Genomic DNA, 24,601 nt, shown 5'->3' with positions numbered 1-24,601 from the left:
GCCATTTCCTGACAATGAAAATCCGCCGAGAGGGTGCACCACTCCTCACTCAAAGCCTGCTCACAGGCGAATGACGCAACCGACAGGCGTGGAAAAACTCACGCATGCGCACGAGGGTTCAAGCTTGTCTGGTGCAATCACACGTGATTCAAATCCATATGGTTTTTGAAAAAAATAAAAAGGTCGGATACTTTTCTAACAGACTTCGTACACAGACCAGCACATTCACACTCTCACTCACACCTACAGTCAATTTAAAGTCACTAATTCATATAACCTGCATGTTTTTGTCAGTGGAAAGAAGAGCATCCAGAGGGAAACCACGCAACCATGGGAGGACATACAAAATACACACAGAAAGGACAAGATTGGAAAGAAAACTGGGAATAGTGCTAAACCACCAAAAAGCCAGCTCATTTAAAATCATTTGACATCTGGACATTGTTAATATATTTGGGTGTTGCCTTTGCCCCATGTAACTACAGGAAACAGCAAAACAGTGTCATTCTCTGACACTATCGTGTTCACTGTGAAGGTGTGTTCCTGAACAATGACAGTGGATAAAATCTGCAGGACTGTTGGTCACAACTGATGAAATAAAGTGATATGACACCCCGACACCCAGATAACTCACTGAGGTGTGAGCCATTCGATGCAGAATTAATCAAAAGCTATCCAGCACACAGATAAATCATTAAATCTTGCTTACTGCCAGAACTCCTGTGGCTAATCATAGGTGCAAAATTTCCAGTTGAGTAGCAATTGTCTATAAAAATACAAATAGAATTTGTCAAGAAGGCAGTGAAGCAGCACTGTCTGCCGGCACTGCTGTTTCCTACACCATTAGAAAAGTCTGAAGGGGAGAGCCATGTGGGAATAGGAGCTGTCTTTCCTGGACTCATTTGAGAGGTAACAGGTACCATAAACAACACATGGTGAGAATAATGCTAAGCTCTCTACTGGCTCTCTCCAAGGGAATAAGGGAGGAAAGACCTTCTGGAATCCAAATAAAAGCTAACCTTCCTTACTAAATGGAGGAGAAAAAAAAAGCTGCTGTTGTATATAAGGTGTTACAGTATATAACATCCTGTCACCGGCTTTCACCGAGGACACCAAATGAGGTAAGAAATGGGGAAAAATTGCATATCAGACATGCATGCTTCAAGTAAAATGGCAATACTAGCCCTTGTACAAACAAAGCACTGAAGAAAGCAACACTGCAGGGAATAATTCTCGGCGAAAGGACTTTATTTCTTTTCAGTTTGGATTCATTAAAATTAAAATTATAGCAGCTGTGTATGCTTTAAATTATGCAGCCTTTCAGATGTATATCATCAGTTTTCATTCAGTAATGTAGTGATATTGCCCCATTTCCTGTATCAAGTTAAATCTGGGAGCATGTGGTTTGCTGCATCCACAACACCAAGGAACTGCCTTGGGTCCCAGATGGCAATTACCCAGACAGACAACCGGTCCATCCCCACATCTCTAAAGTCACCATCTGCCACAACCACATGAAGTATGGGCATCCCCTTGGCCTCTTCCAGCCACAAGGGTCTTCAACACCAGGAATCTATGAGCTGGATCCAGCACTATGTAACAGAATGTATTTCAGACATTTGATGTTCCAAAACAACTTTCTAATGAAACTTTCTAATATTTTTTTCTTAACTTTATCTCAGGAGTGACATACACGTCTCTGGATCCTCTGCCTTTGAGATCAAGAGGTGCCTGGGAAGAGCTTATGGAGTCATGAGTCACCTCAACACCCATCATAAAACTCTTTTGGTTCCTCCACCTGTCGGCTGCTTATTAACTATTAATTATTGCTACTCTGAATTGTAAATATTTGTATATATATTCTGTTTTAATTGTTTTTCAGTCATGATTAATTTATTTTGGTATGTCGTGGGGTCTTGGTCGGTTTCTATGTTACTGGGACTAAGGATGGAAATTAGCATCCTGCTATAATCCGGCATATTTACATGTAACAATGTTCATTAATATGCAATGTCCCATTTCAAATAAACATATATATGAGGCCACTGGTTCAGTTGGCATTCACACCATAACAGAACCACATACCACAGGTCACGTGGAAGTGAACTAATTCATACCATTTCAAGTGGACAGTAAAGAAAAAATAATAAATAAATGAAAGGTATATAAAATATACAGTGATATGGATTTTTGCTTATTCTGCTAAGTACTAATGTATCTTCAGGAGAATATGAGTTAAAAGCTGCAGCTGGCGAAGCTGTTGGCTGCACTGCCAAGATTATGGAATGGAAAGGCTGGCCACAGATCTTGGAGCATGTACTGCTGCATGTTTTAGCATGGACTACCCTGCGTCTCAATAGTACACTAACCACCCAGGTAGAGCACTAGTCCATCTTTCTCCTGAAAACAGCCATCTATCTGCAGCAGTCAGGCAATAAATGGATGCCGTCAAGGCTTGACCCAATCACTGTGATCCTCAGCACTAAGGAACCCACAGGCTGGATCATGATCAGCGAAAACAGCCACAAGACAATAGCGTTATGTAATGCATCCAGAAAGTGCAGACAGCGCTTCACTTTTTACACATTTTATGTTAAAACCTTATTCCAAAAATAAATTTTATTAAAAATAAAAATTAAGAAATCACACACAGCATTCATATCCTTTGCTCAATACTTTGTTGATGCACCTTTGGCAGCAATTACAGCCACAAGCTTGGTGCACCTATCTTTGGGCAGTTTTGCCAGATTCCCCTTTGCAGCACCTCTCAAGCTCCATCAGGTTGGATGTGGAGCGTCGGTGCACAGCCATTTTCAGATCTATCCAGAGATGTTCAATCTAATTCAGGTCTGGGCTCTGGCTGGGCCACTCAAGGACATTCACAGAGTTGTCCTGAAGCCACTACTTTGATATCTTGGCTGTATGTTTAGGGTCATTGTCCTGCTGAAAGATGACCCGTGGCCCCAGTCTGAGGTCAAGAGCGCTCTGGAGCAGGTTTTCATCCAGGATGTCTCTGTACATTGCTGCATTCATCTTTCCCTCAATCCTGACTAGTCTCCCAGTTCCTGCTGTTCAATCTTTGTCTCATTAGACCAGAGAAATTTGATTCTCATGGTCTGTGAGTCCTTCAGGTGCCTTTTGACAAACTCCAGGTGGGCTGCCATGTGCCTTTTACGAAGGAGTGGCTTCAGTCTGGCCACTCTACCATACAGGCCTGATTGGTGGATTGCTGCAGAGACAGTTGTCCTTCTGGAAGGTTCTTCTCTCTCCACAGAGGAATGCTGGAGCGCTGACAGAGTGACCATCAGGTTCTTGATCAACCTCCCTGACTTCTCCCCCAATCACTCAGTTTAGCCAGGCGGCCAGCTCTAGGAAGAGTCCTGGTGGATCTGAAATATTTCCATTTACAGATGATGGAGGCCTCTGTTCTCATTGGCATCTTCAAAGCAGCAGAAATGTTTCTGAACCCTTCCCCAGATTTGTGTCTTGAGATAATCCTGTTTTGAGGTCTACAGACAATTTCTTTGACTTCATGCTTGGTTTGTGCTCTGACATGCACTGTCAACTGTGGGGTGACAGTGTGTGTCTTTACAAATCAAATCCAATCAAGTGAACTTACCCAAGGTGGACTCCAATTAAGCTGCAGAAACATCTCATGGATGATAAACGGAAACAAGATGCACCTGAGTTCAATCTTGAGCTTCACAGCAAAGGATGTAAATACTTATGTACATGTGATTTCTTGGTCTTTTGTTATATTTTTAATAAATTTGCAAAAATCTAAAAAAACTATCTTCACATTGTCATTATGAGGTATTGTGTGTAGAATTTTGAGGAAAATAATAAATTTTATCCATTTTGGAATAAGGCTGTAACATAAAAAAATGTGGAAAACATACAGCACCTATACTATAATTAATGTTCCTTCTCAATTGAAGTAGTACCCCTCTTCTGTGTCTCCAAGTTTTCAAGCTGTACCAAAGAAGGAAAGGCTTCAAAATTTGCACACAATCTTCTTGTATACAATTACCAAACATGGAAAATTAAATGAAAGTGTGTAGTTTCTATTGCATCTTGTTAAAATTTGGAAAAACAAACAAAGAAATAGACAAATGTAACCCAATCAAATATCACCCTTTCCCACTGTGTGGTGGGGGAAACATAAAACAAGAATCCGTGAAATTGCAAATCCCCCATCCAGTACTGAGCAAAATTCTGCACTGAATAACCTCATGACCTAAACTGTATGGGTCATCTTGTCCCAAGTGGGTGCCTTGGAATCAGATGAACGTTTTAATCTAAATTTTACATGCCAAGCTCAGATATTACAGTCTCTCTGAACCAAAATACGATTTAGCACTGACTGACCTCATTAAGAAGCAACTCAGATCACTGTTGCTAAGGCGATTGTTCCCCTGCATTGGGACTACCCATGTGCCAACTTTAGTTAGTTTATGCTTAAGGCTTTTGGAGGTATAGTGGCAAATGTTAGACGTCATGCAGTGCTCTTGTGCAATTGCAACCAGAGGATCCTTGATTCAAATCCCTGTCAGACCAGAAAATGTCTCAAGCCCCTTGGGCAAGGTCTTTAAGCCCAACTTGCACTCGGTGTGTAGTGAGTGTCTTGCATGGCAGCACCCTGAGGCTGGTGTGTGTGAATGGGTGAAGGTGAGGCATCGCTGAAAAATAGTTTGACCATGAAAGTGCTATATAAGTCCATTTACCATTTACATATCCCCTGCTGATATTTTGTTTGGGTCATGCGCTGGTACCGCACTTCATCACATGTATGACACCATGGAACTGCCTTGAGTACTGGGGAATAATACATTTAAATTTTATACATATTAGTAGGTTACTCCATTAAGAGAAGTACTAGCTCTCTGCCTATCCATCATTGAATGGATTTTCTGTCTTTTTGGTGCTGTCATAGTAGATGTGGTTGCAGTGGTGGACACAGCTCCGATAATCCGGTAACAGATAATTATCGAAGATAATGTTTTCATTATTGGATTATCTTTTTAGATAACTTTAAAAACCATTATTGGACTAATCTTCCGATGAATTTTTGTCTGATAACTTTTAGACCGATAACGTAGTAAACAAAGCTGAACAGCAGCAAACATTTCTAAAATTAAAATCAGTTGAGCACCTACCTGATAAAAACGTTCTACCAGATGTATGGTTCCACTCTCTGCAAACAGAAGACAGCTGCTTCTATGGATAACTACACTATCCTCTGCAGGCAAAAGGAAAATTGTTTTTTAAGAAAGAAAGAAAAAAAATCATTTCCTTTAACACCATACTGGTACGCTGGCAATATCACCCAAGTCAAGGCATACATTTTTAACTTATGGTTCAAATTTTAACCAAACTAAATTTGGACAAATTATTTAAAATTACTGTCATGTCTGAAGTTTTATAAAGTGAAAATAACAGATACATGTTTTAGTTTTAAAGTAATGTGCTAATTTTTAAGGTTTTAGTGTGGACATGCTGTGCCGAGCAGTGCATTATGGGTAGGATTAGTATGTTCACGACAGGACAAATGCATTTCAGACACTCTGTTCAGGCTCCACGGACAACAGCATTAAACTCGAGTGCCTAAAACTCTCGTGAATATATTATCTGGGTTTATAGACGTTATTGTATTTGCGTTTGTTAAATTCCACGCATCTTAAATGTCGCAGCAGACATGGATTATCTGGAATTTTGTTTTGGAAAGATTTCAAGGCCTCTACTGCCATCTACTGGCCAGTAGTGTTCATGGCAATTCATGGCAGTATTCGTCCTGAAGCTGAGCAGACACTGTATATTTTTAATCACGTTAAGTTTTTTCAAACTTAATTTACAAAAACTCTCGATGGGAGACATCAAAGTTTAAAAAAAAAAAAACATTACAAGACAGCTCTGCGGTGTTTGCACATGTACAGTGTGAGCGGTAGGACGCCTGCTCCTCAGCAGCAGGAAACCCTCACGATGGCCGACCAGAATGTAATAATAATAATAATATCAAACAGGTTTGATTTTCATTCGACCATACGATCAGCAATCAGGAGGTGGTCGTGAGATGTTAAACACAGCTTGTTACTCCATGTACACTACACGATGCAGGACGCGCGATTAACCTGAAACTCGGTCCAAAAAATTCTCACATGAATAAAAAATCATCTGAACATTCTCACTTTCTCTCCACATGCAAAACATGTTGTGATGACACTTCCAGGGCTCTGTAAAAATGCCTGTTTTTACAAATAAAAAATGGAATATTTTACAAAAGCACATCTGTAAACACCGACACATGACACACGTCACATTAACGTGTTGGTTTACACAGTGAATGACTGAACCAATCAGTGTTTAGCAGAGGTACATTTTACCCAGAATCCTTTGCGATCTGTCTGTGTTTGTTACAAAACCTCAGAATTAGTGCATTATTCAACAATAAAAGATATATGTTATATTTTAACTTTGTACAAATGACAGAATTGACATTAATGGAGTTATTCTATCAGTATTCATTTTATTTATACACCAAACCATAAGTCAGTATGACTTTATTTTCTAAGACCTCCGCCTGACTGGAGTGTTGTGATTGGTAGAGAGTTGGGCTTGGTGACTGTTCTTAGCGTGCCTCTTTACTTTAAGCTGTGTAGTAAGTCAGAGCTTCCAGCAGGAGGCAGGATGTTCAAATATAGAAGTGTGGGTTCATTGTTTGGGCTTGCTGTCGCTTTGATGTTTCCAGAAGTGATCGTGGTGTTAAAACTCAAATTCAGTTTATTAGTAGTTGCAAATATACTACAAACAATACTGGAATTTATTGGTTATATGTAACTTCCGATACATTTTTGGGTGGTTTATCGGTTTATCTTTATCAAAGATAACTTTTCAGTTATCTGATTATCTGTTATCGAAGTTAATTTTTTGGTTATCTGTGCCCACCACTGTGTGGTTGTGTATTCCACTCCGCCATATATCTGTCATGGGGTTGGAGATTTGGTGGGGGTGCACAGATGGCTGGCAATAATGAAGGAATGAAAGTTATGCATCTCACTTTCTGTCAGTGAAAAGAAGATATGCAGGTCGGCAAAATGCCTTATCCGTGGTCTCTGCGCACTGATGAATTGTATGCAGAACACAACTGGACAAATCATCTGCTGGCTGCAGTTCACTGACAACTTGACATGAGCATGAACGGATTCCTTTTGATATGTCAACCTAAAACCTGAACATTCAGGAGAAACAGAAGTGCAATGATTCTGAGAACCATGTGTTATACTCATTTAATTATTTAGTTTCAATCGTCATGGTGTCTGTGGTGAAATTACTTTCTGGGGTGACCTCTTTTAACTGCATTTTCCCTGTCCTTGCTGACGGGGGGGTGATTAAGCAGTTCAAATGAAGACTTATTTGAATTCTCTCACATCCTCATCCCCGAGCTTTCGACGCAGCTCAGCATTCCAGCTATGGTCAGCTGCAAGGTGGTGGTCCGCTGGCCCTTTCACCAGGGAGCCCGGCTGCATTGAAAGCCAACACTGCTCAACCCCATGCTGCTTTGCATGAAGAGATGCTAATACTGGGAGGCTGTACTGTCTCAGATGTTGGGGACACAATGTGGCAGCGGTCTCCCACTGGTATTCTCCCCTGGAAGACGGCCCTCAAAGAAAGCCGAGGGCCACGGTGAAACACGTGCTACACAAAAGGACTGCAGGCTTCAGCGAGCAGCCTCGTCAGCTTTACAGAAGCCCTGGCTAAGCATGCTTCCAAATGAAAACAGGAGCTTGAAGAAAAGAAGCACCGCAGCCTTGGAGGCTACCAATGTACCAATGTGAATAGGGTTATACTGCTGAGAGCATTTAGTTGTTCAAAATCCAACAGAACATTCTGAGTTCTTCATGTAAGCTCATGAATGACCTTGAGCAGATGTAATCTCAAGTGATTATAAGCCACCTGTTTGCCAGTGGAACGAGGAGCCAATTATTTCCGGCTGTGGTCAATATTCCATTGCAACATATCAGCTGCAAATTTGAATATTTTTTCAATAACAGACCTGTACATCAAAAAGATCTGATTTGATATTCCAGTCAGTTTTTTTTACCATGGCAAATAATAAATTACTTTTAGTGCACAATTAATTCCCACTGTTAAAGCTTAGATGCAAATTAAATTTGGTAGGAAATTGCCGATGGTGCTTTCCCAACTGGATTTCAAACCTTGGCTTAAAACACACATTGTTAACATTCTATTTCCACATACATTATGTAGACAATCGAGTGGAGTTCACGTCATTATGTTGTCACTATACAGCTACATGTGTGTAATCCCGTCCTGCATATTGGCGAGTTTTCTCACTCAATTTTGTCACTTTAAGGGGAAGAAGTTTATGCAAGTGATGACATCAATGTCAGTCCACTCTCAAAAACTTATTTCATTTTCTGAAATTACTAAAACAGCCTGGGGAGGATAGAGTTTTGCATTTATGTATATTTTGCTCTAAAATCAGTCCCCACTGGATCTGGCAGAGGAGTTTTGTGATTGCTGTGGCAAAAAAAGAATTTGCTGAATCATAAAAGTGCAACATTTTTATTTCCAAGTCAATAAATTGTAAACTTTTTAGATTGGAACTCTGCACGATTTTTTTTTAAGTTTATAAAAGCTCTGCATATAACGAACAGTCTCATAACGCCCTAAATTATCTTCTCTTGTGCTTTGCAGCTAAAAAACAACCACCAACTGCCAACTTTTTCCTTGTGTTCCACCACATTATTGCAGAAATAAAAACAGTTTATTCCCACACTAATGTAAAAACATTAAAGTGTTTCGACCATCAGCACTTGTTTGTTTTCACATTAGGTAAAGGACCATTTGGTATGGCCAAGATACACAATTAGCATTCATGTAATGTCATTAAAAATTTGGGGGAAAAAAAACACGAAAAAAGGAAAAAAGTTTTTTGCATAATGAAAACCTGCTGCTAAATATATTTACAAATAGATTAAAAAAAACAACACAGAACGCAATGCTACAGTACCCTCTGCCATATGAGCATGTAATCAATGGAAGAGTGTGCAGAAAGAATGTGACCTTTAGACCTCTTAAAATAGGTCAAGGTTAGCCATCTTTGAACTTGTCCAAGGTCTGTGTCCCATGAATGATCTCTGTGAATTTGAAGACCCTGGCAGTAATAGGACTGGATTTATGCTGAGCAAAGACAGATGGAAAGACAGATGGACGCATAGTCTTTGCAATGCCTGATGGCCATATTTTCATTTATTTATATATCTATATCTTTCACTTGGTCTGCTAAGTTATTTTATGAGTCATAGGTGATGGGTTCTTTTATCTTTTTTATTCTCAAACTCACTTGTGGAGTAGCACCCCTAATCTCGTATGTGTATAATGACAAATAAAGCCACTATTCGATTCTGTTCTCTTCTATTTAAAGTGAATGTAACACTCATAGGCTGTATTACTAACAATGTTTTCGTATGGATGGATGAGATTTATTGTCATTGTCATCACAAGTGCAATAACAACAAGATTATGTCCACACTCAAATTGCCACAGAGAAGATAGAGCAATTAATCCACAATTATTACTTGTTTACCGTAATAATGGCACACATCAGAATTAAAGACAACACATATACATTTGACATTGTTTATGTGCACTAAACTTGAAATAGTCCGTTTTCCAAATTGAGGCGATGTGAATGTGTGGTAGCCGCTAGCTTGGGAGGAACAGGGGCCTACTGCAGTTAAAACTGCACAGCCCCCGGTGGGGGAATGGAGTGGCGTGAGCGGGGGCCGGGATGGGGTGGTGGATGGGGACAGGAGGGGGGTAGGGATGATGTGGAGCATGCTTCAGTCTCTTGTCCTTGTGTGAGTCAGTTGTTTTTCTGTCCATGTGGGAGTTAGAGAAGATAATGGGCAGCCAAATGTTCACCAAGACTGTAGACATTCTTCTGGAGGAAAACAACAGGGCATTTTATCCTTCAGAGGCTGATAAGCCTGCCATGTTTGTGGTTGAGCAGTGAAAAAACTTTTACAGTCTCACGTGAACAAACCAGATCCCAATTATGAATATTCCCTGGTCTCTGAAATCTTCATCTGCAAGGTGTGCATTTGCTCTGAGATGCCATCCAATTTGCGTCTGAGTTAACGCAGTCTGAGAATGCATCGCCTTGCCCAACTCATTAATCATGACAAACAGGTGAGGGGTCGTGGTTCTGGTGGCAGCCGTTTTGCCAATTTTCCGGTAGGTCAGGGCAGCACATAAGCCAATAAGTACCAGCCGTCCTACTATATGACATGGTTTATGAAAAAAGTGCACTTAGGCCAGAATCTCACAGAGTGTGAATGCTGATGAACGTTGTGATTTTTGGATTTACCAACTTTGCTGGCAAAAAACATGGTTCGCCTCTGTCATTAGCGACATTTATGACATGTAGTGACAATTAGAAACAAGAGTGTTAACGTTTGCGATCAACAATGTCTGAACATTAGTAACTATTAGCATACATTAGCAACAGTGTTTGCAATGATTAGCAACTATTTGCCAATCTTTTGCCACTGTTTTGGAATGTTTGGGACCTTTGCCAATTCCTACTAAAACATCAGGTGAATTTTGGGTGAATCAAACCCTCCCCAAATGTCAGATTTCTCCTGACGGCTGTGGAAGACAGAGCTCAGGAGACTTGCCTGTAGAAGCTATATAGAAGCTATAGAAGATTGATACTCAGAATATGGAAATGAATTTGTGTCAGGAAGAAGCCTAACGTGCTGCTGCCCTTGAGGAAGAATTGCTTTGTGTGGGTGCCGCTGCAGCTATTGTGCTGCAGAAGGAAAGAAAGGAAGAAGAAAAAGTACACTGTTTGGGTCAGAAAGTGGTTGCGAACCAAAAACAGACTATATCAACATGCATTACAACTGTTTGCAAATGCTTACAACTGTTTTACAAATTTGTGGAAAAATTCATTCACTACGAAATTTCAAACATGTTCAAATCTTATTTGAGACAGGAAATACGGGTTGCAACCCTAAAAACTGTCCACAAACTGCTTTGTAACCATTTACGAACCCAGGCGAAACCGAAAATTCACTACGTTTGTCACCATTCGCCACACTATGAAACTTTAAATCTTGAAATAAATATACTTTGGTGGAATTATATGGGTTTTACTTCAAAGTTTACTTGCGGAAAATGAAGCAAACTGTTTCCAATCATTAAACAAAACATTTAAGACTGACATTCTAAATTGGCTTCTTTTAGGTGATTTGTGGCAACTTATAAAAAAACTCATCTTGTATTCAATATGGTTTCTAGAATATTTCAATTGTTGGGGAATCATCAGTAACATTTTTTGCGTTGTCTTGTATTGGGCAGTGCACCTGCAAAGAAGTCAAGGTTCATAAACTAAATCTGAAAATGAGTTTGGTAAGTTCATAAGTTATTTATTTCTTGAAATAAAAAAGAAATCACAATATTTTACCTGAAATGGAAATATTTTCCCTGCATCAAACTCAATATTAGTATCAAACATTGTGAGTGTCTTAAAGTTAGTTTATCTCAGTTTTTGGGGTTTGTTGAAGCATTCATTATCACACCATCCATTGTGACAGTCTGTACACAAAACAGTGCAGAAACTGACAACATATATATATATATAAAAGATAATAAAACAAAAGATGTTTCGGCTAATTCATCTGAAATAGAAGTCACATTCTCATTAAAGTCGTTACTGCTCAGTGGGAGTACTCTCTGTTTCTCACTCAACTGCAAGAATACTTTAATTTGACACCCCCAGCACCATCAACACCACCCCAAATATAGCCAAGATACGGCAACCTGACAACAGTATTCTGCAACAAAAATAAAACAACTGTGCGATCTCACAGAATGATTGGGAGAAACACATGCAGGCATAGAGCAAAGTTACACGGCTCATTAGCTGGTTTAAGTGAACAAATAGTAGAGGCACTTTTCCTCGTGCTGTTTGATTGTAATTGGCCGCTTACTGTCAAAGATCTTCTGTAATTAAACAATGAAAAATGTCCGCAATCTCAAAGAAAGCAGATTGTGCATAATTAGTCCTTATTTACTGGTAACCACGATGAGGTGAAAGCTCAGAGTGGAAATTATACAGAGAGCTGCAGCATTCCTGCTGTAATCAAGATCAGGAAGCGAGAGCGTAAAGCTTCTGCACCTGCTGGTAAATGCTGTGGAGAGACATACTGTACTTTGCCACTCTAAAGGAATTTTACAAAGCCCGAGGATGACTCAGGTCACCACAAAGCCGAGTATATTCCTGTGCTATCTCTCAATGACAGCCCGAGGCCAAAACTGCGTGCGGCACCTATGCAAATCGCCATCATTGTTATGAGACAAATGTGCCGCAGTAAAGGGCACCCCCCCACCACCAACACCATCCGTGCATCCCCTTAAGCACAGTCAAGTCACTGCTGGGTGACCAGCATGTTACTGCGGTGGAATTAAAGGGGAAGAGATTTGCAGCAGGATTAATAACCCGCTCTCAGGGCCTTTTTACCTTGTAGGCAGCCGCAGCAGTGGAGTTTGATATAATTTACCCCTTGGGTACTTAACTCATAAGCCTGATCAATTATTTAGACTGTTTTGTTTTTTGTTTGCTGTGCCGGTGGGAGTAGTGAGCAGTCGTTCCAGTTGAAAAGCATCGAAATATCAAAACCACAACAAAAGACCTGATTTAGCATGCGGCTTCATGACTGATGGCAGACGTGCAGAAAAACTTTTATTGCGCTGTTGGTTGATGAAGGTGAATACGCGTCATGCTGCATGTTCCGGTGTGATAGTGTGTTGCAATAATAAATATTGTTTTCTTAGATTACCTTGAGAAAATTGCTGAAATAACATTGAGGCCATGCATTTTTCATGGCAGCAGAGCGTCTGCGGTGCGATCAACAAAGCACAACTGAATTTGTGAGCATCAGCCAGCTAGCCAATTGGTTATGTAACAACAAACAATCGCAACGACACGAGAACCCCACAGGCCACTCAAACTATATTGTCTAGTGCGCACAATTCATTAGCGCTCACAGTAACACTCCAAATGGAATCTTCCCAATAAATAACCGAGCAAATTAAGTGCTGATTGGACGTGTAACACATTTTGACTGCTACTTATTACATCTCCTGCCAACTGTCAATGTCTTATTTTCACTTTGAGGAAGAATGTTCGCCCCCTTTTTTGTTGTTGTCAATCCGAGTGAGCATCACGTCCGCAGCAGGGAGGATTCCAACAGGCATTTATTAACGGCACGTCACACCTCCTCGCACCGTTCCCACAAGATGGAAAGTATTCCTCTTATGAATTATTAAGTGATGATTTGAAGCACTGCGCCAACTTTAAACTGCACCACACCCTCTTTGATGTGACTTTTTCTTTCTGAGCAGTGATGTATGTATGATAGCTGCAGCGAGCACGTCTCCTCTAAAGTGGAGGACGCACGCTGAATATCCCTAAAGGTGCTCCGCTCACTAGAAATGCACTTAAAATGTGCAGTATTTGTGACAAATAGGTCCTGCTGAACTAAAATATTCCATGTCTTTGAGCGGGGCTGTGAGCTCTGCAGACCTTCCATCACAGAGCTCTCGCTGCATTACCTGGGGCTACGTATCGACTCCAAAGTTTCTGCACTTTCTTATGATCTTGAGGAATGGAAAAAATAAAAAAAATGGGATATATTCTTGCCTGCAGCCATCTGCATGACCTGTAACACAACATGTCCAGGAGTACGGGAAGGCTAACCCGCAGAAAGCAACAGTAGTTTGAAAACCAACTCACCATCAGCAGCTGCAGAGGCAGGAGCATACAGGTTCCCTGAGCCAGTTTTAACTAAGAATGAATTGGGGCCAAACTCATCCTCAGAGTCAGAGTCCTGGGCTGGCTGAGCCGCACAGTTACCTAGCAACCCTCCCCGGCTCTCATTGGCTGTAAGGGAAGGGGGAGGGTATGGGAGCTGCTCAACAGGGGAGGAGGAGGCAGATGAACAATGCAGTGGAGGACCTGTGGACCACAAACAGAGACAGCACATGGAGGGGTGGAGGGGAGGGGAGGAGTGGGGAGAGAAACACACCCAAAGTCACATCACAGAGCAAACGCACACGCGCATGCAAGACTGAACTCCAACGTTACAAAAACAAACAGCGACACATCTGCCTTTGTCACCTCGCTCCAGCTGGGAAGAAGAACACAACAACTGAAGTGACTGAGAAGCAACACAGCAGCCAGGTGTCTGGGACTGATTCACACAAATAAAACAAAGACCTTTACTGAATGCTAAACACACAAAAGATCAGTCAGGGTTCATACTTAAATACATAGTCCGCAATTATCCAATAAATTGAATAATCACCTCTCTGTCGCTCTGTCACAAGTATCTTAAATTGTTGGGGAAAAAAGTGGTTGCTTTATTGGAAAAGAAGATGGATATTAACTAGTCCTTGAGGAACACCAACTGTAACTGTGACTGGTCTGCTCAATTTGTGATACTGGAAACTGAGTTTTAGTGTTTTTGTGAGACACTGTGAATTCAACTAAAGTACTGCACAAACGTCTTGGGCACCGCAGAATTCTGACAAAAATACAGTGGGATTTCCCCTGCCCCCTTTCAGATAACCAACTCAAATTTGAAATAGTCACTTTGAAATTATCACATGAAGAAATATCAAATATTAACCCCCCCACCCCCCCCATTCAATTCATGGTGCTCGGGTTTAACGCGTCTTGACATTTGCATGGCTTTGATTCGCGTACTGGCACGTACTCTGCCATGCAGCAGAGTAAACTCATCGCAAACCGTTGTAAACTGTTATAAACTGTGCGCGGCTTTGTGCAAGTGCGCAAAGAAAATTTTGAAATGTTCAAAATCTCTGTCATGCCTCAATTATGTGAACTTCACGTGAACATTGCGCAAAAAATAAAGAACACTGCGTGTGAGTGCGAGTAATTGCGTCAGCGCACTGCATCACAGTGCAGCTCATCTGAACAATTATAACAAGATGTTAAATCTATCATAAGCGTACTTTTACAGCTACTCATAAGAAGGAATGAACATGCAACTGTTTTACCAAGCCATTACAATATAAACATTACAAATAATTAGCTTTTAGATGGCTTCAAATGCGTTCTCCACCTCATGAAGCAACACGAGAAAGAAGAGAGAGCTAGAGAGAGATTAGAGAGAGATTGAGGAGAGAGAGAGAGAGAGAGAGAGAGAGAGAGAGAGAGAGAGAGAGAGAGAGAGAGAGGGAAAGGTACAGCTAAAACGGTCCTCTGTGATTCTGGAAGCAATCAGAGGTGTTGTTCAACTGCCAAACTCTGAGAGAAACGATTAATCCCACGACAAAATAATTATTTTATATACACAGCATCTAGCACACAAAGCACGGCATCCAGCTGGGAAGACAGTGGGTGGCGTCATCACAACGAAGTGGGCGAGAATGAGAACCAAAATGTGTGCACCTTTTATATTTTGTATGTTAATGAAGCAGCCAACAACTATTTTCTTTGTAAATATGCGCCTTAATGGAGTCTTGACAGAGAATGAACTGACACTCCCTCTGTGCTCTCAGCTTTTCTGTCCCTTTTACATTCTCGCTACTGGCTGAACATCCACATTAGGTGCAAAAGATTTTTGCATGTGCACATTTATGCATGTGAGCTCTGTCCTGTGAATCCGTTTCTCCTCCCTGTGCTTTTAAAGAAACAGTCACACTCACTTCTCACTGCATAATGGCCCCTTCACACATAGCGCAAAGTTTGGATGGCATTTGGACGAAAACGGCGAAACAGCACAAAACAGCACAAAGCATTTCGAAATTAGTGCACAAAACATCGCACTGACGGGCAGGCGTGCATGAGTTTGTGCATGCACTAGTGTCCGTTGAGCAGGAACAGTGCCAGGTGCACCACATGGCTTCGCTTATGTGGAAGAAATAAAAACCAGCTGGTACGTGTGGAACCACATCGCGCCGCTTATGTGGAGTAATTAAAAAAAGAAAAAAGAAAAAAACACACCACCTGGGATGTAAACTCGTGCCTTTCAATACCTCTGATCCTCAGTCAGAGACTTTACCACTGATCTATGGAGCTGTTCTTTGAAAGCTGTGGGAATCTGCCTCATATCAGGAAGGACATGGAAGTATTACAACCCCCCCCCCCAAAAAAAAATCCCACACCATATAAAAACAGTGCATTTATCAAGCGAGCAATACAAATATGATCTATCTGTTCCTCTGGTGATGACCCATGGCCACAGACATAGTCATGAAATGACATGAATTAGAAGCAGTGTGCTCTGATCATGCCCACATCTACTGGTCAGGTGCGTCCAGTCGGCTGCGCGCGACTTGTGGACGACCCTTAAATCTGTAAGAAATTATGTTGTTTTGCTAGCTGAAAGAAATTTAGTATTTTTAAAAGTGAAAAATTGATCACCCATTGTACTAATTTATATCTTCATAATAAGAGACAGCTACGTGTGTGTGTGTGTGTGTGTGTGTGTGTGTGTGTGTGTGTGTGTGTGTGTGTGTGTGTGTGTGTGCGTGCGTGTCCCTCTCCTGTCCAAATTACATCTCTGAATTGAGCCAAACATAGCACACACATACATTGGCATATATGGAGTGACATAGGTCATTGATCACTTTCATAGTACCAGTAGTCGTAGTAGTAGTTAAAGGGAGAGACACTTATATGTGCAAACCATGAATATCTGTGAACTGTTAATAATTTTGCTGCAAACTGTGAATAAAATGTCGCATAAAATGTGAATACAGGTCTTGCAAAACGTAACTCACGAAATGTGAATATCATTCATGATATATATTTTGTTTCAGTTTAGTTTACGGATTTCAGTTTACAGATCAATTACTTCAGGAAATCTTGATCGCAAACCCTATTTTTTTTTACCTTTATTTAACCAGGTTTGTCCCATTGAGATCGAGACCTCTTTTGCAAGGAAGACCTGGACAATTATAAAGTTTCCAATTCACCTAACCTGCATGTATTTAAATGTGTTAGGAAACCGGAGCACCCGGAGGAAACCCACGCAAACGCGGGGAGAACATGCAAACTCCACACATAAGCCCCGAGCGGGCTCTCGTTTCTGGTGTCAAGTGCCCGGCCCTGCCAGGGACAGTGGCGGGTGAGGACTCTGGTACACCTGTCAAATGCAGCGTCCTTTAAGCCGAGCTCAGGGAGAAACAGAAACCTCCCGTGGAGCAGAAGGGCAAAAGCTCACTTGGTCTTGATTTTCAGTATGAATGCAGACCATGAAAGTGGGGCCTCACGATCCTTCTGATGTTTTAGATTTTAAGCAGGAGGTGTCAGAAAAGTTACCACAGGAATAACTGGCTTCTGGCAGCCAAGCATTCACAGTGTCATCACTTTTTGATCCTTTGATGTCGACTCTTCCTATCATCATGAAGCAAAATTCACCCAGCCTTGGACTGTTCACCCACGATGCGTGCCAGAAAATTTGAACATAAAAAAAATTTTCTTTGCACACTGGAGTGCAGCCATGCACAGTTTATCCACAGTTTACAATGAAATTACTCACTGGCATGCCAGATTGCAGGGATCAAATTCATCCAAGTGTCAAGGTTGTGCGCGCAAGTCGAGGGGTGCCGTGAAGCACCATGGTGCGATGAAAGTGAGAGGCATGCAGTCATAGTCCCACAGATGGCAGCTTCGCACCATTAGCTGAAGCACATACACCAAACTGTGAAGAAATTCACATTTTGCGACTTATGTTTTGCAAGACGTGTTCATATTTCAGGAGATATTTTTTCAGTATTCACGTTTTGCAATTCACACTTTGCGGATAATTCACATTTTGACGGTTAACAAGCTCTGAAGGTTTGTGTTCTGACAGATACAGGTGATGACCAGTGAACCTCCTATTTTGGGCCATGCATCTTTCAACAATAACATCAAATAAACAATTACCACCCTATCTAGTTGCTTGTGAAGCCTTGTTACTAATCACAGGGTCCTGGTGGCCACTGAGGCTACTGTCACTTATTTTGTTAACAGGCACAATAATGACAGTAATATGAGCGCAAAGACACCAGACCCTTTCAGGAAAGGACTGTAAAAATATACAACAGTCAGAGTGTGTCATCAAAATCAAACACCCCTCAAGATATTAACCAAAGGAAAAGCACATTATTTTGAGAAGAGTGGCTTTTCAAATGGATATGCTGCATGCATGCAAAAAGACTGACCAAACTACAGCACAACTCAAAACACACGGATGTGAAAGTGTTTTAAAATAACACCCTCTGAGGCATGTGTTCTGGTCAGTTACAGTCTGAGATGTGAGCAGTGTGTTGTACCCATATGAAAAATATGCGCTCAGATATAGTGAGGTTGTTAATACCGCGTCCTGTGAAAGCATGTATAACCCCTGCCAGCCAAGAAATATATCCAACCTGAACCAATCCTTCCTATTTCTCCTGCACTTTGTGTCCATCACAGCCACTTTACTTGTCAGTACTACAAAATATTGCCAGGTTCAGACTGGCCACTCACCTTAAGAATATGCGTGAGTCACACTTATTTATAGCCGCAGTTCTCTTCTAGTATCTAACCAGACAATTTTGTCTTTCAAGGCTTTTGGCTCCAATCCCCATGCTATCAAGGAATGTTAAATCTCCAGTGTTCCTATTAATGTGTGATTAACTTCTGATACAACTCTGCTTCATGCTGAAAATGGACTACTTAAGTAACATAACTGCGGCGAACACAGCCATCACTTTGGCACTTTGCTCATCTTCCCATCAGCCCGTCGGAACTGAAGTTAAAATTCCTGCTGACTGGAATGTCATCCATCAAGAGATAAATTTCTTCTCGCTCTCTAATGATCCCTGTAGAGTATTAAAATACGACTCAGTGACTCACATCTAATTAGGAAACAATTAGTGATATTAACATATCAGCCACAGCCCAACGAAGGCGGCAAAAGTCCACTACCCCAGAGAGTCACAGTTTGTGCGTTACGCATACTTCACAGTGCACTTCGTTTCTCTAACGAACCTCTAATGCCCACACAGTAATGGGTGCAGGGGCACAGTGGCCGTGCTGTGGGTTAATGGCCGCGATGCCGTTGTGTGCCTGAATCTACAGTGATGCAACAATCAGGAGAAGAGCTGTTGAGAAGAGCATCATTACAGCCATTCCCGAGAATCACTGTGAAACATGGAAGTCTCGACTTAGCGTCAAAACAGCCACACAGCACCATCCAAACAGCTTTTAGCAACAGTCAGTGGTGATGCTCGATATGTTCACATTCAATCACGTTGCACAAAAGAGAAGCCAAAAATTGAGCTAATACATGATGCCGTCTTTGTGCTCCACAAACATCAGGCACAAATGCACAAGATTTGTGCACATTACAGCAATGCTACACGTCAACAAAAGGAATTATGGGTAATTCTTTTGATGGCATGAAGTGCAAGGTGGAACTGAAAATGCACAAATTTGTGACTACTTGGACACGTCGATGAAGATGGCATCCGTGTGCAGTAGGGCTGCTGCGATTTTGTGTCGATGTAAAATCTTTTTAACCAATGTGATCTTTTTTTAAATAGTCTTATATTACAGTGGCCTACCACGATAAAAAATACATGTGTTCAGTCATACCAAGGAAACATAGCACCAACTAAATAATGAAAAACAACATCAAATATCCAATAATTTGGAAATCATTTCAGTGCTGAGACTGTTTCAATCACACACAAACTCTGTTTTTTTTTTCTTCCTGTTGTGCTGTGCATCACATGTAAGTCAACAGCTGTTTAACCACTTTTCTGATAGTTGTAGTTTAGTTAAAAGTGATTTCTATATGAAAACATAACAGTCATGGAAATATGATCTAAAATGTTTTTTATGTTGCCTGAAAGCAGACCTTTGCACAGTGTGCAAGCTTGTTTAAGCTTTACCGGTCATTAATTAAACCTGTATGGCCTTTCAAATTTCACAAAACTGATGTTAAAGTTTACTTTAGAAACACTTATGTTACACATTATTGATTCCAACTTAAGACATTTTAACACATTGTTATACAGTTGTCTTCTTATGATTGCCAGTGGATTTGCACTAGGTTACTGCGTGCTTGCTGAAATCTCTTATCTACGTGTGATGGGATATTGTGTTCCTACTGAGGTCTCAACCACTACCTTCATCTACATTTATCTTCTTATAATTGTCAGCAAGTCTGCACAGTTATCGTCTTACAATTGCTAGCAAGTCTGCATTTGTTCACAGCACTCTCACATGTCCCAGTTTGAACCGGTTAGCGACATGGTCAAACTCAAAACACTATCGTATGATCATGCGCTGAGCACACGACAAGGGAGGACCCTCCCGGTCACTGTGAGCCAATAGAAATCAGCTGTGAAAACAGGTCCACCCATTGCAACGGGAGAAATCTTCGACTGTCTATAAAATATGTATTCTGTGTTCGGGGCTCTTTCTGAACCAGTTCCTGCATGACCTATGTTCATTAAGAACCCAGATCTGTCTGACTTCACATGACATTTAAATTAAATTGTATCCTTTGTACTTACAGAGTTTATTTTTGTTATTCAGGATAGCATCACTTAAAATCTGGATTTACACTGACAAATTTATTTTCTACTGAAATCCAAGCATTATAATGTAGGTCTATTTTGGTAATGTTACAAAATTACAGTTCATTTTAATAAAAAGAAATATTTACCTAGGGAGTTCCACAATGATATTTTCTTTTCCTTCCTGTGGCATCTATAGGAGGAAGTGTGTGTGCACGTGTGAGTTCTTGAGATTACTTGTGACCTGACCCACTTGCATGATGCACATTCCCAGAAGATGTCTTGTAAATCACTTTAGAGGTAGAAATGTTTATTTCTTGCTATCTTTACAAAATATGAGAAACATATTATATTTATACAGAAATAAAATGTTTTGGAGCACTTCCCGCATCTTGGTTTATTTTGTTTGAGCGAGCAGCAAGCTGAAGTCATGCTGCCTTTCTTTACTCCAACAGAGCAATGTAGTGTATTCTATCAGATGTCAGGAAAATGGTAACGAACACTACATAGGTGAGACTAAGCAACCTTTACACAAAAGGCTATACCAGCACCGCAGAGAGGGCGCCAGTGGACCACAGTCTGCAGTTCATCTCCACCTTAAACACACTAACCACACGTTTGAGGACAAGGAAGTTAAAATCTTAGCCAGAGAGAAGAAATGGTTTAAGAGAGGGGTCAAGGAGGCATTCTATGTGAAACAGCTGAAACCCAGCCTTAACCGGGGAGGGGGTCTGAGACACGCTTTGTCCCCTGTTTATAATGGGGTACTCAGGTCAAAGCAGTTTCAGTCTTTTGTTCATGGTAATGAGTCATTCACGTCACCAGGAGAGTCGTCAAGGGAGCCGGCAGGAGAGGCGTCCGTCCCATCATTAGGAGGGACAGCTGCCCTGTCGTAGGAGGGGTGCTAACTATAGGCACAATAGGTGCTAATTAGAGCTATTGTTTAGGCACTAGCCTATATCAGTCCCTCTCTCGGTAGGAGGGGTCTGGTTAGTTTAGAGAGACTCCAGCTTTTGTGGCTTCTGTTTATTATTCTCTACTAGAGTCAAGACAGAAGTTAGACTACCAGAGCAAGAATTTTAGCTGAGGAAGCTTCTGCGATTTGAAGCGAAACGTCTTCGCATCAAGCAACCCAGTCCAGTTGAAGATTCAAGCTTCTCTACTATGGAAACCACTTGGACAACTGAGAGCCTACACAGAAACTTTACTCCAACTGGCTGTTTCTGTGTGCTTCTCAGCATCCCTTGTACATGTCGGAGAAAACCTCACATGATCTATGACACAGCTAACAAATGTAGGTCATGCATTTGATTGCTTGAAATTCACCCCTTCAGAGGTCAAAATTCAAAATTCCAGACAGCATGAAATTTGAACATATTAGCAATATCACATTATAAATCCCTTATTTAAATGCTAAGAAGTAAAATTATAGTGGTGCAAAAGAGAAGTTATTTTATGACTTAAATCATTAAAAACCCAGAGGTTGTAGATATTTAAACACAGCTGTGCATTTGTTAAATGTAAAACTGTCTAAATATTTAATATGTCATTTTGACAAATCACCAAATCAGTATAAACAGTAGATAGATTAATCAATAATAAATAGGCTAGATAGCCTATTTATTACCGGCCCGGGCTGTACTGGACCGGGCTTTACGTTCTCAGGGTGCAGGACTACTTTGTGTCCCTAAGGTGAATAAGAAGTCTGCAGGTCACAGAGTTTTCTCTTATCATGCCCCTGTTCTGTGGCATGATCTCCCTGCGTCAATAAAACAGTCAGATTCTGTGGAGATTTTCAAGTCCAGACTTAAGACGCACTTTTTTCCCCTTTCATATGGCTAGCATACTGGTACAGTTTTGTTTTACGCTTTTTACTCTTTTAATTCATTTATTAGTATTGGAGTGGGCTGCGGCCTCAACTTTAACCTAATTCTGGTCTTTTAGTGAAGTTTAGGGCTAGTGGCCGGCGATCACCTTAGTATTTCTCTGTTGTTTCTTGTTTAATGCTGGCAAATTATACAGTAGTTTTTGTCTTCTGATGCCTGATTCTGTTTTTCCTCTCTGTTTAAGGTGCAAAAGCTCCATCCAGAGATAGGAGTTGTATTCGTGTTGGTGACCCTCCTGTCCGTGCACCAATGCATTGCTTGTCGTCCGTGAATGTTCGTAATTTATGTTTGTACCATGGCCCAAGCAGAGGGTCACCCCTTTGAGTCTGGTCTGCTTGAGGTTTCTTCCTCAGAGGGAGTTTTTTCCTTACCACTGTTGCTCTGGGGGGTTGGTAAGGTTAGACCTTACCTGTGTGAAGCGCTGTGAGGCAAATCTGTTGTGATTTGAGCTATATAAATGAAAATAAATAAAAAATAAATAAATAGATGTGAAGCCATGGGGGTAGTGTCTGCAAATGAATCCAAAGAACATATACTGAGCAAAACACTCAACACAAATACTCCAATATATTGAGTACAGTAATTATGCTCTCATAGGAGGTAGGGCGAAACAAGATTCTCTCCTGACTTTTCTTAACATTCTGGAACAGGTACCTCTGAAGAATTAAGGACTTGGGCTACTAACATGTAGTCCAGGGTTAGATTCACGGCCACACTACCTGTCGGGTGTCTTTGGAGAAAACAGTTAATTTTCATTGTCCCAATATACACATATGTAAAAAAAAAACCAGACCTGGCTGGGGAACGGACTCGTGTCATACTGGTGTCCTATCCAGGGGGAGTTGTAGATTCACATCTGGTTGACAGTGTGGAATTTGGAATAAGCACAGGCAGCAACAGGCCTCGGTAACTAAATAACTAAATAAAAAAATAATTTCTCATGAAATTGCATGGAATGTGCCTTATTTCACAATATTTGCAAAATATTTTTGTTTATCCCTTGAAGCAGATCTGAGCAATTAAAATTTCAAATCAAGTTACAGTTACAGAGCCTAAAATTTTTCAATTTCAATTTCAATTTATTTTCATTTATATAGCACCAAATCAGAACAGAGTTGCCTCAAGGCACTTCACACAAGTAAGGTCTAACCTTACCTAACCTTACTCACCCCCAGAGGAACAGTGGTAAGGAAAAACTCCCTCTGAGGAAGAAACCTCAAGCAGACCAGACTGAAAGGGGTGACCCTCTGCTTGGGCCATGCTACAGACATAAATTACAAAACAATTCACAAAACGATTATACATAAAATCCCAGAATGTCTCACCTATAATTAAAACTACATAACAAACTACATAAAACATACTTGTAAAAATATTTTGATGATTTTATTTTTTTATTTTTTTCAATTTATACTTTATTTTAGTTTTCAAAAGGATACAGTTTTACACATAAACATTTGCACAGATTGAACTTGGTAGCATCCCAAAAAATAATTAACATTTGTGAAAACTTACTTTTTTTCCCCTTTAAATTAAGCGAGAACTATAGCCTTGAACCCGAGTGTAAAGAAATAATCTTATTCATAAGTCCACTTTGTGAAAGTCCATTGAAATATGTTAAAAACATAGAAAGCAGATTCACCTACAGCATTTACACATTTTTGTACCCCCCTCCCCCATTCTTACTTAATATGTATGTGGTAAAATCCTATATAAAGTCAGATCTATATTGTCTAATGTATTGTAGCCATCCTTTCCATACATTATTGAATTTGTCAACTTCCAATCTAACAGATGCCGTTACTTTTTCCATAGTGTATATATTTAACATGACATCAACCCATTCCTCCACCTTTGGGATCTGATCTGTTCGCCATCTTTTGGTGATTGCTTTTTTACTAGCTAAAAGCATGATTCTCATAATTTTATAGTCATCTTTTCTTCTTAAATGTAACATTTCTATATTAGTCAAATATAACATTTCAAAACTTAATGGGATTCTGACCCGTACTACTTCATCTATAATGTTTTTGATTTTACTGAGTCATTAAAGGGCAACCCCCAAAAGATGTGAAAATGATCCGCTTTATTTTGATGATTTTAAT

The 24,601-nt window shown here is 40.5% G+C and overlaps 1 protein-coding gene across 9 annotated transcripts in view; it reads right to left on the bottom strand.

The window, feature by feature from the left end:
- tenm4 (teneurin transmembrane protein 4) overlaps window positions 1-24,601 on the bottom strand; it is a 626,167-nt gene that overhangs the window by 396,905 nt on the left and 204,661 nt on the right. For 8 of the 9 annotated variants that reach the window (XM_034168462.1, XM_034168463.1, XM_034168464.1 and 5 more), the window contains exon 4: window positions 13,823-14,044. The exons of the other annotated variant lie outside the window; for it this stretch is intronic. In XM_034168462.1, the coding sequence (XP_034024353.1) occupies window positions 13,823-14,044 (222 nt within the window). The remainder of the gene's footprint in view (window positions 1-13,822; window positions 14,045-24,601) is intronic. 9 annotated transcript variants of the gene reach the window in all.

The sequence above is a fragment of the Thalassophryne amazonica genome, chromosome 4 (genome assembly GCF_902500255.1).
Source record: "Thalassophryne amazonica chromosome 4, fThaAma1.1, whole genome shotgun sequence".
Taxonomy (NCBI): domain Eukaryota; kingdom Metazoa; phylum Chordata; class Actinopteri; order Batrachoidiformes; family Batrachoididae; genus Thalassophryne; species Thalassophryne amazonica.
Note: the sequence above shows the minus strand (reverse complement) of the source record. Positions and strands in the feature narration are given on the sequence as shown.